The following is a 17,500-nucleotide window of genomic DNA, read 5'->3' as shown; positions in this document are numbered from 1 at the left end:
GAGAGACTACTGCCGCTGCAGAAACAGCGGAGAGAGAGAGAGAGAGTACTACTGCCGCTGCAGAAACAGCGGAGAGAGAGAGAGTACTACTGCCGCTGCAGAAACAGTGGAGAGAGAGAGAGAGAGTACTACTGCCGCTGCAGAAACAGTGGAGAGAGAGAGAGAGAGTACTACTGCCGCTGCAGAAACAGTGGAGAGAGAGAGAGAGAGAGAGAGAGAGAGAGAGAGAGAGAGAGAGAGAGAGAGAGAGAGTACTACTGACGCTGCAGAAACAGTGGAGAGAGAGAGAGAGAGAGAGAGAGAGAGAGAGAGAGAGAGTACTACTGACGCTGCAGAAACAGTGGAGAGAGAGAGAGTGTACTACTGCCGCTGCAGAAACAGCGGAGAGAGAGAGAGAGACTACTGCCGCTGCAGAAACAGCGGAGAGAGAGAGAGAGAGTACTACTGCCGCTGCAGAAACAGCGGAGAGAGAGAGAGAGAGTACTACTGGAGAAACAGCGGAGAGAGAGAGAGAGAGAGAGAGAGTACTACTGACGCTGCAGAAACAGTGGAGAGAGAGAGAGAGAGAGAGTACTACTGACGCTGCAGAAACAGTGGAGAGAGAGAGAGAGAGAGAGAGAGAGAGAACTACTGACGCTGCAGAAACAGTGGAGAGAGAGAGAGAGAGAGAGAGAACTACTGACGCTGCAGAAACAGTGGAGAGAGAGAGAGAGAGAACTACTGACGCTGCAGAAACAGTGGAGAGAGAGAGAGAGAGAGAGAGACTACTGCCGCTGCAGAAACAGCGGAGAGAGAGAGAGAGAGAGTACTACTGCCGCTGCAGAAACAGTGGAGAGAGAGAGAGAGAGAGAGAGAGAGAGTACTACTGACGCTGCAGAAACAGTGGAGAGAGAGAGAGAGAGTACTACTGACGCTGCAGAAACAGTGGAGAGAGAGAGAGAGAGAGTGTACTACTGACGCTGCAGAAACAGCGGAGAGAGAGAGAGTGTACTACTGACGCTGCAGAAACAGTGGAGAGAGAGAGAGAGAGAGAGTACTACTGCCGCTGCAGAAACAGTGGAGAGAGAGAGAGAGAGAGAGAGTACTACTGACGCTGCAGAAACAGTGGAGAGAGAGAGAGAGTACTACTGACGCTGCAGAAACAGTGGAGAGAGAGAGAGTGTACTACTGACGCTGCAGAAACAGTGGAGAGAGAGAGAGAGAGAGAGAGAGAGTACTACTGCCGCTGCAGAAACAGTGGAGAGAGAGAGAGAGTACTACTGACGCTGCAGAAACAGTGGAGAGAGAGAGAGTGTACTACTGACGCTGCAGAAACAGCGGAGAGAGAGAGTGTACTACTGACGCTGCAGAAACAGTGGAGAGAGAGAGAGAGAGAGAGAGAGAGTACTACTGCCGCTGCAGAAACAGTGGAGAGAGAGAGAGAGAGAGAGAGAGTACTACTGACGCTGCAGAAACAGTGGAGAGAGAGAGAGTGTACTACTGCCGCTGCAGAAACAGTGGAGAGAGAGAGAGAGAGAACTACTGACGCTGCAGAAACAGTGGAGAGAGAGAGAGAGTGTACTACTGACGCTGCAGAAACAGTGGAGAGAGAGAGAGAGAGAACTACTGACGCTGCAGAAACAGTGGAGAGAGAGAGAGAGTGTACTACTGACGCTGCAGAAACAGTGGAGAGAGAGAGAGAGTGTACTACTGACGCTGCAGAAACAGTGGAGAGAGAGAGAGAGTGTACTACTGACGCTGCAGAAACAGTGGAGAGAGAGAGAGAGAGTGTACTACTGACGCTGCAGAAACAGTGGAGAGAGAGAGAGAGTGTACTACTGACGCTGCAGAAACAGTGGAGAGAGAGAGAGAGTGTACTACTGACGCTGCAGAAACAGTGGAGAGAGAGAGAGAGAGTACTACTGACGCTGCAGAAACAGTGGAGAGAGAGAGAGAGAGTACTACTGACGCTGCAGAAACAGTGGAGAGAGAGAGAGAGAGAGAGAGAGAGAGTGTACTACTGACGCTGCAGAAACAGTGGAGAGAGAGAGAGAGAGAGAGAGTACTACTGACGCTGCAGAAACAGTGGAGAGAGAGAGAGAGAGAGAGTGTACTACTGACGCTGCAGAAACAGTGGAGAGAGAGAGAGAGAGAGAGTACTACTGCCGCTGCAGAAACAGTGGAGAGAGAGAGAGAGAGTACTACTGACGCTGCAGAAACAGTGGAGAGAGAGAGAGAGAGAGAACTACTGACGCTGCAGAAACAGTGGAGAGAGAGAGAGAGAGAGAACTACTGACGCTGCAGAAACAGTGGAGAGAGAGAGAACTACTGCCGCTGCAGAAACAGTGGAGAGAGAGAGAGAGTACTACTGCCGCTGCAGAAACAGTGGAGAGAGTACTACTGCCGCTGCAGAAACAGTGGAGAGAGAGAGAGAGTACTACTGCCGCTGCTGAAACAGTGGAGAGAGAGAGAGAGAGAGAGTACTACTGACGCTGCAGAAACAGTAGAGAGTGTACTACTGCCGCTGCAGAAACAGTGGAGAGAGAGAGAGAGAGAGTACTACTGCCGCTGCAGAAACAGTGGAGAGAGAGAGAGAGAGAGAGTGTACTACTGACGCTGCAGAAACAGTGGAGAGAGAGAGAGAGAGAGAGAGAGAGAGAGAGAGAGAGAGAGAGAGAGAGAGAGAGAGAGAGAGAGTACTACTGCCGCTGCAGAAACAGTGGAGAGAGAGAGAGAGAGAGAGAGAGTACTACTGACGCTGCAGAAACAGTGGAGAGAGAGAGAGAGAGAGAGAACTACTGACGCTGCAGAAACAGTGGAGAGAGAGAGAGAGAGAGAGAACTACTGACGCTGCAGAAACAGTGGAGAGAGAGAGAGAGAGAGAGAGAGAGAGAGAGAGAGAGAGAGAGAGAGAGAGACAGAGACAGAGAGAGAGAGACAGAGAGAGAGAGAGAGAGTACTACTGACGCTGCAGAAACAGTGGAGAGAGAGAGAGAGTACTACTGACGCTGCAGAAACAGTGGAGAGAGAGAGAGTGTACTACTGACGCTGCAGAAACAGTGGAGAGAGAGAGAGAGAGAGAGAGAGAGTACTACTGCCGCTGCAGAAACAGTGGAGAGAGAGAGAGAGTACTACTGACGCTGCAGAAACAGTGGAGAGAGAGAGAGTGTACTACTGACGCTGCAGAAACAGCGGAGAGAGAGAGAGAGAGTACTACTGACGCTGCAGAAACAGTGGAGAGAGAGAGAGAGAGAGAGAGTACTACTGCCGCTGCAGAGAGAGAGAGAGAGAGAGAGAGAGAGAGAGAGAGAGAGAGAGACTACTGACGCTGCAGAAACAGTGGAGAGAGAGAGAGTGTACTACTGCCGCTGCAGAAACAGTGGAGAGAGAGAGAGAGAGAACTACTGACGCTGCAGAAACAGTGGAGAGAGAGAGAGAGAGTACTACTGACGCTGCAGAAACAGTGGAGAGAGAGAGAGAGAGAACTACTGACGCTGCAGAAACAGTGGAGAGAGAGAGAGAGTGTACTACTGACGCTGCAGAAACAGTGGAGAGAGAGAGAGAGTACTACTGACGCTGCAGAAACAGTGGAGAGAGAGAGAGAGAGTACTACTGACGCTGCAGAAACAGTGGAGAGAGAGAGAGAGAGTGTACTACTGACGCTGCAGAAACAGTGGAGAGAGAGAGAGAGTGTACTACTGACGCTGCAGAAACAGTGGAGAGAGAGAGAGAGTACTACTGACGCTGCAGAAACAGTGGAGAGAGAGAGAGAGAGTACTACTGACGCTGCAGAAACAGTGGAGAGAGAGAGAGAGAGAGTACTACTGACGCTGCAGAAACAGTGGAGAGAGAGAGAGAGAGAGAGAGAGAGTGTACTACTGACGCTGCAGAAACAGTGGAGAGAGAGAGAGAGAGAGAGAGTACTACTGACGCTGCAGAAACAGTGGAGAGAGAGAGAGAGAGAGAGAGTACTACTGACGCTGCAGAAACAGTGGAGAGAGAGAGAGAGAGAGAGAGTACTACTGCCGCTGCAGAAACAGTGGAGAGAGAGAGAGAGAGTACTACTGACGCTGCAGAAACAGTGGAGAGAGAGAGAGAGAGAGAACTACTGACGCTGCAGAAACAGTGGAGAGAGAGAGAGAGAGAGAACTACTGACGCTGCAGAAACAGTGGAGAGAGAGAGAACTACTGCCGCTGCAGAAACAGTGGAGAGAGAGAGAGAGTACTACTGCCGCTGCAGAAACAGTGGAGAGAGTACTACTGCCGCTGCAGAAACAGTGGAGAGAGAGAGAGAGTACTACTGCCGCTGCTGAAACAGTGGAGAGAGAGAGAGAGAGAGTACTACTGACGCTGCAGAAACAGTAGAGAGTGTACTACTGCCGCTGCAGAAACAGTGGAGAGAGAGAGAGAGAGAGTACTACTGCCGCTGCAGAAACAGTGGAGAGAGAGAGAGAGAGAGAGTACTACTGACGCTGCAGAAACAGTGGAGAGAGAGAGAGAGAGAGAGAGAGAGAGAGAGAGTACTACTGCCGCTGCAGAAACAGTGGAGAGAGAGAGAGAGAGAGTGTACTACTGACGCTGAAACAGTGGAGAGAGAGAGAGAGAGAGAGTGTACTACTGACGCTGCAGAAACAGTGGAGAGAGAGAGAGAGAGAGAGAGAGAGAGGAGAGAGAGAGAGAGAGAGAGAGAGAGAGAGAGAGAGAGAGAGAGTACTACTGCCGCTGCAGAAACAGTGGAGAGAGAGAGAGAGAGAGTGTACTACTGACGCTGCAGAAACAGTGGAGAGAGAGAGAGAGAGAGAGAGAGAGAGAGAGAGAGAGAGAGAGAGAGAGAACTACTGCCGCTGCAGAAACAGTGGAGAGAGAGAGAGAGAGAGTACTACTGCCGCTGCAGAAACAGTGGAGAGAGAGAGAGAGAGAGAGTGTACTACTGACGCTGCAGAAACAGTGGAGAGAGAGAGAGAGAGAGTGTACTACTGAGAAACAGTGGAGAGAGAGAGAGAGAGAGAGAGTACTACTGACGCTGCAGAAACAGTGGAGAGAGAGAGAGAGAGAGAGAGAGAGAGAGAGAGAGAGAGAGAGAGAGAGACTAGAGAGAGAGAGAGAAGAGAGAGAGAGAGAGAGAGAGAGAGAGAGAGAGTACTACTGACGCTGCAGAAACAGTGGAGAGAGAGAGAGAGTGTACTACTGACGCTGCAGAAACAGTGGAGAGAGAGAGAGAGTGTACTACTGACGCTGCAGAAACAGTGGAGAGAGAGAGAGAGTGTACTACTGACGCTGCAGAAACAGTGGAGAGAGAGAGAGAGTGTACTACTGACGCTGCAGAAACAGTGGAGAGAGAGAGAGAGAGTACTACTGACGCTGCAGAAACAGTGGAGAGAGAGAGAGAGAGAGTACTACTGACGCTGCAGAAACAGTGGAGAGAGAGAGAGAGAGAGAGAGAGAGAGTGTACTACTGACGCTGCAGAAACAGTGGAGAGAGAGAGAGAGAGAGAGAGTACTACTGACGCTGCAGAAACAGTGGAGAGAGAGAGAGAGAGAGAGAGTGTACTACTGACGCTGCAGAAACAGTGGAGAGAGAGAGAGAGAGAGAGTACTACTGCCGCTGCAGAAACAGTGGAGAGAGAGAGAGAGAGTACTACTGACGCTGCAGAAACAGTGGAGAGAGAGAGAGAGAGAGAACTACTGACGCTGCAGAAACAGTGGAGAGAGAGAGAGAGAGAGAACTACTGACGCTGCAGAAACAGTGGAGAGAGAGAGAACTACTGCCGCTGCAGAAACAGTGGAGAGAGAGAGAGAGTACTACTGCCGCTGCAGAAACAGTGGAGAGAGTACTACTGCCGCTGCAGAAACAGTGGAGAGAGAGAGAGAGTACTACTGCCGCTGCTGAAACAGTGGAGAGAGAGAGAGAGAGAGAGTACTACTGACGCTGCAGAAACAGTAGAGAGTGTACTACTGAGAAACAGTGGAGAGAGAGAGAGAGAGAGTACTACTGCCGCTGCAGAAACAGTGGAGAGAGAGAGAGAGAGAGTGTACTACTGACGCTGCAGAAACAGTGGAGAGAGAGAGAGAGAGAGAGAGAGAGAGAGAGAGAGAGTACTACTGCCGCTGCAGAAACAGTGGAGAGAGAGAGAGAGAGAGTGTACTACTGACGCTGCAGAAACAGTGGAGAGAGAGAGAGAGAGAGAGAGAGAGAGAGAGAGTACTACTGCCGCTGCAGAAACAGTGGAGAGAGAGAGAGAGAGAGTACTACTGACGCTGCAGAAACAGTGAAACAGTGGAGAGAGAGAGAGAGAGAGAGAGAGAGAGAGAGAGAGAGAGAGAGAGAGAGAGAGAGAGAGAGAGAGAGAGAGAGAGAGAGTGTACTACTGACGCTGCAGAAACAGTGGAGAGAGAGAGAGAGTGTACTACTGACGCTGCAGAAACAGTGGAGAGAGAGAGAGAGTGTACTACTGACGCTGCAGAAACAGTGGAGAGAGAGAGAGAGTGTACTACTGACGCTGCAGAAACAGTGGAGAGAGAGAGAGAGTGTACTACTGACGCTGCAGAAACAGTGGAGAGAGAGAGAGAGAGTACTACTGACGCTGCAGAAACAGTGGAGAGAGAGAGAGAGAGAGAGAGAGAGAGAGAACTACTGCCGCTGCAGAAACAGTGGAGAGAGAGAGAGAGAGAGAGTGTACTACTGCCGCTGCAGAAACAGTGGAGAGAGAGAGAGAGAGAGTGTACTACTGCCGCTGCAGAAACAGTGGAGAGAGAGAGAGAGAGAGAGTGTACTACTGCCGCTGCAGAAACAGTGGAGAGAGAGAGAGAGAGAGAGTGTACTACTGCCGCTGCAGAAACAGTGGAGAGAGAGAGAGAGAGAGTGTACTACTGCCGCTGCAGAAACAGTGGAGAGAGAGAGAGAGAGAGAGTGTACTACTGCCGCTGCAGAAACAGTGGAGAGAGAGAGAGAGAGAGAGTACACTGTGCTGCAGAAACAGTGGAGAGAGAGAGAGAGAGAGAGTGTACTACTGCCGCTGCAGAAACAGTGGAGAGAGAGAGAGAGAGAGAGTGTACTACTGCCGCTGCAGAAACAGTGGAGAGAGAGAGAGAGAGAGAGTGTACTACTGCCGCTGCAGAAACAGTGGAGAGAGAGAGAGAGAGAGAGTGTACTACTGCCGCTGCAGAAACAGTGGAGAGAGAGAGAGAGAGAGAGTGTACTACTGCCGCTGCAGAAACAGTGGAGAGAGAGAGAGAGAGAGTGTACTACTGCCGCTGCAGAAACAGTGGAGAGAGAGAGAGAGAGAGAGAGTGTACTACTGCCGCTGCAGAAACAGTGGAGAGAGAGAGAGAGAGAGAGTGTACTACTGCTGCAGAAACAGTGGAGAGAGAGAGAGAGAGAGAGAGAGAGAGAGAGAGAGAGAGAGAGAGAGAGAGAGAGAGAGAGAGAGAGAGAGAGAGAGAGAGAGAGAGAGAGTGTACTACTGACGCTGCAGAAACAGTGGAGAGAGAGAGAGAGTGTACTACTGACGCTGCAGAAACAGTGGAGAGAGAGAGAGAGAGTGTACTACTGACGCTGCAGAAACAGTGGAGAGAGAGAGAGAGTGTACTACTGACGCTGCAGAAACAGTGGAGAGAGAGAGAGAGTGTACTACTGACGCTGCAGAAACAGTGGAGAGAGAGAGAGAGAGTACTACTGACGCTGCAGAAACAGTGGAGAGAGAGAGAGAGAGAGTACTACTGACGCTGCAGAAACAGTGGAGAGAGAGAGAGAGAGAGAGAGAGAGAGTGTACTACTGACGCTGCAGAAACAGTGGAGAGAGAGAGAGAGAGAGAGAGAGTACTACTGACGCTGCAGAAACAGTGGAGAGAGAGAGAGAGAGAGAGAGTGTACTACTGACGCTGCAGAAACAGTGGAGAGAGAGAGAGAGAGAGAGAGTACTACTGCCGCTGCAGAAACAGTGGAGAGAGAGAGAGAGTACTACTGACGCTGCAGAAACAGTGGAGAGAGAGAGAGAGAGAGAACTACTGACGCTGCAGAAACAGTGGAGAGAGAGAGAGAGAGAGAACTACTGACGCTGCAGAAACAGTGGAGAGAGAGAGAACTACTGCCGCTGCAGAAACAGTGGAGAGAGAGAGAGAGTACTACTGCCGCTGCAGAAACAGTGGAGAGAGTACTACTGCCGCTGCAGAAACAGTGGAGAGAGAGAGAGTACTACTGCCGCTGCTGAAACAGTGGAGAGAGAGAGAGAGAGAGAGTACTACTGACGCTGCAGAAACAGTAGAGAGTGTACTACTGCCGCTGCAGAAACAGTGGAGAGAGAGAGAGAGAGAGTACTACTGCCGCTGCAGAAACAGTGGAGAGAGAGAGAGAGAGAGTGTACTACTGACGCTGCAGAAACAGTGGAGAGAGAGAGAGAGAGAGAGAGAGAGAGAGAGAGAGAGAGAGAGAGTACTACTGCCGCTGCAGAAACAGTGGAGAGAGAGAGAGAGAGAGAGTGTACTACTGACGCTGCAGAAACAGTGGAGAGAGAGAGAGAGAGAGAGAGAGAGAGAGAGAGAGAGAGAGACTACTGCCGCTGCAGAAACAGTGGAGAGAGAGAGAGAGAGAGTACTACTGACGCTGCAGAAACAGTGGAGAGAGAGAAGAGAGAGAGAGAGAGAGAGAGAGAGAGAGAGAGAGAGAGAGAGAGAGAGAGAGAGAGAGAGAGAGAGAGAGAGAGAGAGAGTGTACTACTGACGCTGCAGAAACAGTGGAGAGAGAGAGAGAGAGACTACTGACGCTGCAGAAACAGTGGAGAGAGAGAGAGAGAGTACTACTGACGCTGCAGAAACAGTGGAGAGAGAGAGAGAGTGTACTACTGACGCTGCAGAAACAGTGGAGAGAGAGAGAGAGTGTACTACTGACGCTGCAGAAACAGTGGAGAGAGAGAGAGTACTACTGACGCTGCAGAAACAGTGGAGAGAGAGAGAGAGAGAGTACTACTGACGCTGCAGAAACAGTGGAGAGAGAGAGAGAGAGAGAGAGAGAGAGTGTACTACTGACGCTGCAGAAACAGTGGAGAGAGAGAGAGAGAGAGAGAGAGAGAGAGAGAGAGAGAGTACTACTGACGCTGCAGAAACAGTGGAGAGAGAGAGAGAGAGAGAGAGACTACTGCCGCTGCAGAAACAGTGGAGAGAGAGAGAGAGAGAGAGTGAACTACTGCCGCTGCAGAAACAGTGGAGAGAGAGAGAGAGAGAGAGAACTACTGCCGCTGCAGAAACAGTGGAGAGAGAGAGAGAGAGAGAGTGTACTACTGCCGCTGCAGAAACAGTGGAGAGAGAGAGAGAGAGAGAGTGTACTACTGCCGCTGCAGAAACAGTGGAGAGAGAGAGAGAGAGAGAGTGTACTACTGCCGCTGCAGAAACAGTGGAGAGAGAGAGAGAGAGAGAGTGTACTACTGCCGCTGCAGAAACAGTGGAGAGAGAGAGAGAGAGAGTGTACTACTGCCGCTGCAGAAACAGTGGAGAGAGAGAGAGAGAGAGAGAGTGTACTACTGCCGCTGCAGAAACAGTGGAGAGAGAGAGAGAGAGAGAGTGTACTACTGCCGCTGCAGAAACAGTGGAGAGAGAGAGAGAGAGAGTGTACTACTGCCGCTGCAGAAACAGTGGAGAGAGAGAGAGAGAGAGAGTGTACTACTGCTGCAGAAACAGTGGAGAGAGAGAGTGGAGAGAGAGAGAGAGAGAGAGAGAGAGAGAGAGAGAGAGAGAGAGAGAGAGTGTACTACTGCCGCTGCAGAAACAGTGGAGAGAGAGAGAGAGAGAGAGAGAGAGAGAGAGAGAGAGAGAGAGAGAGAGAGAGAGAGAGAGAGAGAGAGAGAGAGAGAGAGAGAGAGAGAGAGAGAGTGTACTACTGCCGCTGCAGAAACAGTGGAGAGAGAGAGAGAGAGAGAGAGAGAGAGAGAGAGAGAGAGAGAGAGAGAGAGAGAGAGAGAGAGAGAGAGAGAGAGAGAGAGAGAGAGAGAGAGAGAGAGAGAGAGAGAGAGAGAGAGAGAGAGAGAGAGAGAGAGAGAGAGAGAGAGAGAGAGAGAGAGAGAGAGAGAGAGAGAGAGAGAGATATATAGAGAGAGAGAGAGAGAGAGAGAGAGAGAGAGAGAGAGAGAGAGAGAGAGAGAGAGAGAGAGAGAGAGAGAGAGAGAGAGAGAGAGAGAGAGAGAGAGAGAGATATAGAGAGAGTGTACTACTGCCGCTGCAGAAACAGCGGAGAGAGAGTGCTAACTACTTACCCCTGTGAGTGGCGCCCTCTCCCTCCCCCTCTGAACGTCCTGTAGTACTGCTGTTTCCTGTGGAGAGGACAAGAGGAGTCAGAGTACCACGCACACACACAGAGAAATGCATAAAACATACAGACAGAGAGACAGAAACCCAGCTATTTCTAACAAGATGCCGGTTTTAATGGAACTTACTGGAGAGATGACGTTTGATTGACACCTGGAACGAGAGAGAGCAGAGTTGTTAATTACACTGTCTGGGGATATCTAAACAATGTAGAACGTTTACATCCTGCTGTTATTGCAACAACATGGAGAGACAATAGCAGGGAAAACAAACATGGCTTAATAAACAGATGAGCATTTCTGAGCTTCCCTTTTCATAAATCTTAGACTTTTGATACCACACCATGTGAAAATCCGCAACACATTTCATCCCTAGCCTCCCCTCTGGTCCTGTACCCTCTCCTTCCCCGTCATACCCCTCTGTTGGGGGGCAGTGTGAGTGCCCCCACGGTGGCCTTCAGCTCCATCTCTGTAGCAGCAGAGTTGCTGCTGCTGCCCACCGGACGGATCTGGATGTGGAACTTCTTGGGCTCCTCGTCGTCAAAATCAGAGTCGCTGGAGTAGAAGTTGTCCTCCTTGTCCTCCATCGAGCAGCGTGCGGACAGAGAGTCAAGGAAAAGTGACCTGACGGAGGGTGGACAGTGGACTGACTAAAATGGACGGGGAAGAGCCTTATGCCTTGGACAACTTTGTGAGTGTCAGGGTTACCTTTGTCCAGCCTCATTCACTGATAATGGACTGGAGCTGGACTAGGGACAGAGAGAGCATTTCAGTCTATTTAAATGTCTCTCAGGGGGCAGGGAGACTTAATGTTCTACTCATCTCATAAGAGACTGTCTAGACTGCTTTATAAAGATAGAATACTCACTTACACAGTGGCAGGAAGCCTTGTTTTCATTATGAAGATAAAGAGGTCTGTCCAAGGGAATGTTTACTACAATACAGTAGAGACAGCCTCTCGTCTGATAGTCAGTGTTACTGCAAAGGATATCATTCTGATTGACGTCTGCTCGGATTACAAACCCCTCCTCATCCACCTCTAGGGGAGAGTTCTGTGTGCAGAATACAGAATACCCATGTTGGATACAAACATAAATACTTTCTAGTGTTTGATAAGCTTAAAGTGCCATAACAACCCTTCACCCTGTGATGTTGTCATCAGGAGATCACTTTAGGAGCAGTGTGAAAACTAGAACCTGGATAAATGGAGGATCTCAGTTTGCTTCATGTGAGGAGTTTGAAATGATGTATACTTTTACCTTTGATACTTAAGTATATTTAAAACCAAATACTTTTACTCAAGTAGTATTTTACTTGAGTTATTTTCTATTAAGGTATCTTTACTTTTACTCAAGTATGACAGTTGGGTACTTTTTCCGCCACTGGTCAAAATAATAAAAATAGACAACCAAACACTGCCAGACACACATGATTACTCTCCCTTGCTCATACACACACACACACACACACACACACACTGTACAGACTGTACACACACACAGACTGTACAGACTGTACACACACACAGACTGTACAGACTGTACACACACACAGACTGTACAGACTGTACAGACTGTACACACACACAGACTGTACAGACACACTGTACAGACACACACACAGCACAGACACACACAAACGCGGACTGTACAGACACACACGCACAGACTGCACAGACACACACACAGTACAGACACACACAAACTGTACAGACACAGACTGTACAGACACACACACACTGTAGACACACAGACTGTAGACACACACAGACTGTAGACACACACACACACACACAGACTGTAGACACACACACACACACACAGACTGTACACACACACACACACACACACAGACTGTACAGACACACACACACAGACTGTAGACACACACACACAGACTGTAGACACACACACACTGTAGACACACAGACTGTAGACACACACACACACAGACTGTAGACACACACACACACAGACTGTAGACACACACACACACTGTAGACACACACACACTGTACACACACACACACACACAGACTGTAGACACACACACACACACAGACTGTAGACACACACACACACACACAGAGTGTAGACACACACACACACACAGACTGTAGACACACACACACACACAGACTGTAGACACACACACACACACAGACTGTAGACACACACACACACAGACTGTAGACACACACACACACAGACTGTAGACACACACACACAGACTGTAGACACACACACAGACTGTAGACACACACACACACAGACTGTAGACACACACACACACAGACTGTAGACACACACACACACAGACTGTAGACACACACACACACAGACTGTAGACACACACAGACTGTAGACACACACAGACTGTAGACACACACAGACTGTAGACACACACACACACACACAGACTGTAGACACACACACACACAGACTGTACACACACACACACACACACACAGACAGACTGTACAGACACACACACAGACTGTAGACACACACACACTAGACACACACAGACTGTAGACACACACACACACACACACAGACTGTAGACACACACACACACACAGACAGACTGTACAGACACACACACACAGACTGTACAGACACACACACACAGTACAGACACACAAACAGACTGTACAGGTACAGACAGACACACACACACAGTACAGACACACAAACAGACTGTACAGGTACAGACAGACACACACACACTGTACAGACACACACACAGACTGTACAGACACACAGACACACGCGCGCAGACTGTACAGACACACGCGCGCAGACTGTACAGACACACGCGCGCAGACTGTACAGACACACGCGCGCAGACTGTACAGACACGCGCGCAGACTGTACAGACACGCGCGCAGACTGTACAGACACACGCGCGCAGACTGTACAGACACACGCGCGCAGACTGTACAGACACACGCGCGCAGACTGTACAGACACACGCGCGCAGACTGTACAGACACACGCGCGCAGACTGTACAGACACACGCGCGCAGACTGTACAGACACACGCGCGCAGACTGTACAGACACACACAAACGCGCAGACTGTACAGACACACACAAACGCGCAGACTGTACAGACACACACAAACACACAGACTGTACAGACACACACAAACACACAGACTGTACAGACACACACAAACACACAGACTGTACAGACACACACAAACACACAGACTGTACAGACACACAGACTGTACAGACACACACAAACACGCAGACTGTACAGACACACACAAACGCGCAGACTGTACAGACACACACAAACGCGCAGACTGTACAGACACACACAAACGCGCAGACTGTACAGACACACACAAACACACAGACTGTACAGACACACAAACACACAGACTGTACAGACACACACAAACACACAGACTGTACAGACACACAGACTGTACAGACACACACAAACACGCAGACTGTACAGACACACACAAACGCGCAGACTGTACAGACACACACAAACGCGCAGACTGTACAGACACACACAAACGCGCAGACTGTACAGACACACACAAACACACAGACTGTACAGACACACAAACTGTACAGACACACACAAACACACAGACTGTACAGACACACACAAACACGCAGACTGTACAGACACACACAAACACGCAGACTGTACAGACACACACAAACACACAGACACACACAAACACACAGACTGTACAGACACACACAAACACACAGACTGTACAGACACACACAAACACACAGACTGTACAGACACACACAAACACGCAGACTGTACAGACACACACAAACACGCAGACTGTACAGACACACACAAACACACAGACACACACAAACACACAGACTGTACAGACACACACAAACACACAGACTGTACAGACACACACAAACACACAGACTGTACAGACACACACAAACACACAGACTGTACAGACACACAAACACACAGACTGTACAGACACACACAAACACACAGACTGTACAGACACAGACTGTACAGACACACACAAACACACAGACTGTACAGACACACACAAACACACAGACTGTACAGACACACACAAACACGCAGACTGTACAGACACACACAAACACGCAGACTGTACAGACACACACAAACACACAGACACACACAAACACACAGACTGTACAGACACACAGACTGTACAGACACACACAAACACACAGACTGTACAGACACACACAAACACACAGACTGTACAGACACACACAGCATTGACGGTGGGGCACAGTGATATGCTGTTTAATTCACCACCAGGGATGTACAACTGATAATGGAAGAACGGCCATTGATTTGATGCTTTTTGAGCCACTGTGAATTAGCATATACTCACTGGTGTCTCCGTCACAGCTGAATCCCTGCAAAAAGAAACAAAGATGAATTTGGCTAAGTGACAAGATAGTATCACAGATGGAGCTGACAAAAGAAAGTGAGGGTAATTGGGATTTATCATCTGCGTGTGTGTGACGACATCGCTCCAGTAATTCCCATTTATCTCGGCTTCTTGGTAAAAATAGCTGGGTTTCTGTCTCGGTCTGTGTTGTACGCACACATGTCTGTGTGTGTGTGTGTGTGTGTGTGTGCGTGCTCACGTTGAGTCTGGCTCTTTGTCCCTCTTGCCCAGTCCAGGAATCCTGAAGGCTTTTCCTCGACTCTTCTTACTCCCCTCCGGTACTAAAGATGTCATGTACTCTTCAAACCCCACCAGGGCTGCCACATATAGGGACACACCACAGTGAGGACAAATGGGACACAAGCTCACGCGTACACATGCTGGGATCAAACCATCTGTTTATGCTGTTTGTGTGGTGTACCTGGTCTGTCCTTCCCTGTGCCCTTCTGCTCTGCAAACCTCTGGATGAGGTTATCTATGCCGATGTTCTCCACGTTCTGCTTGAACTCCTCATGGACCTGAACAGAGGAGAGAGGGGCTTGTTGCAGTCAGAGAAGAGATCGGGGTTTGGACTGGAGAGTTTGTTGTGGATGTGCTCGGTGTGTGGAGTTTGACTGTGGTTCAGTTTGAGTGTAGAAGGAGACAACCCCTCAAAGAGGTCAGTTAAATCCCTCCAGACAGGCTCTCCTGGCCTGGGTCAGTGTCTGGGTGACCTACCTGTCCCACCTGGACGTGGGTGTCCTCTATGGAGTGAGAGTATCCTTTGATTAGCTGTTTCATCTGCCTCAGGTGTGCCTCCTCGATGTCCTGGAACTTCTGTACAGAGGACAGGAACACAAGTGTTCAGACACCAAGATGGGTTCTAATTACAGCAAACTACCCCAAAGCGCAACAAAATGCTACTCAAAATACCCACAAAACACTGGCGCAAACTACCGCAAACCACAACAAAATGCTACTCAAAATACCCACAAAACACTGGCGCAAACTACCGTAAAGCACAACAAAATGCTACTAAAAATACCCCAAAGCGCAACAAAATGCTACTCAAAATACCCACAAAACACTGGCGCAAACTACCGCAAACCGCAACAAAATGCTACTCAAAATACCCACAAAACACTGGCGCAAACTACCGCAAACCGCAACAAAATGCTACTTAAAATACCCACAAAACACTGGCGCAAACTACCGCAAAGTGCAGTTAAGTGGTAAGAAATAAACCAAAAGAACCCAAAGTCAAAGACCAGAGGCAACTGTACAGGAAGAGAACCAGGTACAGACCAGAGGCAACTGTACAGGAAGAGAACCAGGTACAGACCAGAGGCAACTGTACAGGACGAGAACCAGGTACAGACCAGAGGCAACTGTACAGGACGAGAACCAGGTACAGACCAGAGGCAACTGTACAGGACGAGAACCAGGTACAGACCAGAGGCAACTGTACAGGACGAGAACCAGGTACAGACCAGAGGCAACTGTACAGGAAGAGAACCAGGTACAGACCAGAGGCAACTGTACAGGAAGAGAACCAGGTACAGACCAGAGGCAACTGTACAGGAAGAGAACCAGGTACAGACCAGAGGCAACTGTACAGGACGAGAACCAGATACAGACCAGAGGCAACTGTACAGGAAGAGAACCAGGTACAGACCAGAGGCAACTGTACAGGACGAGAACCAGGTACAGACCAGAGGCAACTGTACAGGACGAGAACCAGGTACAGACCAGAGGCAACTGTACAGGACGAGAACCAGGTACAGACCAGAGGCAACTGTACAGGAAGAGAACCAGGTACAGACCAGAGGCAACTGTACAGGAAGAGAACCAGGTACAGACCAGAGGCAACTGTACAGGACGAGAACCAGGTACAGACCAGAGGCAACTGTACAGGAAGAGAACCAGGTACAGACCAGAGGCAACTGTACAGGAAGAGAACCAGGTACAGACCAGAGGCAACTGTACAGGACGAGAACCAGGTACAGACCAGAGGCAACTGTACAGGACGAGAACCAGGTACAGACCAGAGGCAACTGTACAGGACGAGAACCAGGTACAGACCAGAGGCAACTGTACAGGACGAGAACCAGGTACAGACCAGAGGCAACTGTACAGGACGAGAACCAGGTACAGACCAGAGGCAACTGTACAGGACGAGAACCAGGTACAGACCAGAGGCAACTGTACAGGACGAGAACCAGGTTCAGACCAGAGGCAACTGTACAGGAAGAGAACCAGGTACAGACCAGAGGCAACTGTACAGGACGAGAACCAGGTACAGACCAGAGGCAACTGTACAGGACGAGAACCAGGTACAGACCAGAGGCAACTGTACAGGACGAGAACCAGGTACAGACCAGAGGCAACTGTACAGGAAGAGAACCAGGTACAGACCAGAGGCAACTGTACAGGAAGAGAACCAGGTACAGACCAGAGGCAACTGTACAGGAAGAGAACCAGGTACAGACCAGAGCAGTGGAGTATAATAGAGGTCCCATCCAAGGTAATAACCAGGTACTAATCACAACACTGCATGTGGGCTAGAGTAATAGCTTGAAAGAACAGGTCATTTCACCCATCATGCTCTGGGCTGTAGTCTTCATGAAATCCCCCCCGAGCTCTCTCCTCCTCACTCATTATCAGGGAAAGATCTCCCATTAGCTATGAACAGGTAATTGGTCACCAGGATTCCAGTCATCATTTAAAAACCAAATATAGCACCATTCATTGGATTTGTTGAGGGTTTCCTTGGAAACTGTGCAGGTAGCCATGGAGACGTGTTCATTGTG

The 17,500-nt window shown here is 49.6% G+C and overlaps 1 protein-coding gene across 7 annotated transcripts in view; it reads right to left on the bottom strand.

Moving 5' to 3' along the window:
• Positions 1–17,500, bottom strand: part of LOC112261780 (F-BAR domain only protein 1) — a 78,120-nt gene that overhangs the window by 16,983 nt on the left and 43,637 nt on the right. For all 7 annotated transcript variants that reach the window (XM_042309392.1, XM_042309523.1, XM_042309465.1 and 4 more), the window contains exons 8-15: positions 15,429–15,527; positions 15,133–15,229; positions 14,911–15,028; positions 14,652–14,676; positions 11,266–11,326; positions 10,691–10,869; positions 10,404–10,428; positions 10,224–10,280 (exon numbers count right to left, since the gene is read on the bottom strand). In XM_042309392.1, the coding sequence (XP_042165326.1) occupies positions 10,224–10,280; positions 10,404–10,428; positions 10,691–10,869; positions 11,266–11,326; positions 14,652–14,676; positions 14,911–15,028; positions 15,133–15,229; positions 15,429–15,527 (661 nt within the window). The remainder of the gene's footprint in view (positions 1–10,223; positions 10,281–10,403; positions 10,429–10,690; positions 10,870–11,265; positions 11,327–14,651; positions 14,677–14,910; positions 15,029–15,132; positions 15,230–15,428; positions 15,528–17,500) is intronic.

The sequence above is a fragment of the Oncorhynchus tshawytscha genome, linkage group LG01, assembly GCF_018296145.1.
Source record: "Oncorhynchus tshawytscha isolate Ot180627B linkage group LG01, Otsh_v2.0, whole genome shotgun sequence".
NCBI lineage: Eukaryota > Metazoa > Chordata > Actinopteri > Salmoniformes > Salmonidae > Oncorhynchus > Oncorhynchus tshawytscha.
Note: the sequence above shows the minus strand (reverse complement) of the source record. Positions and strands in the feature narration are given on the sequence as shown.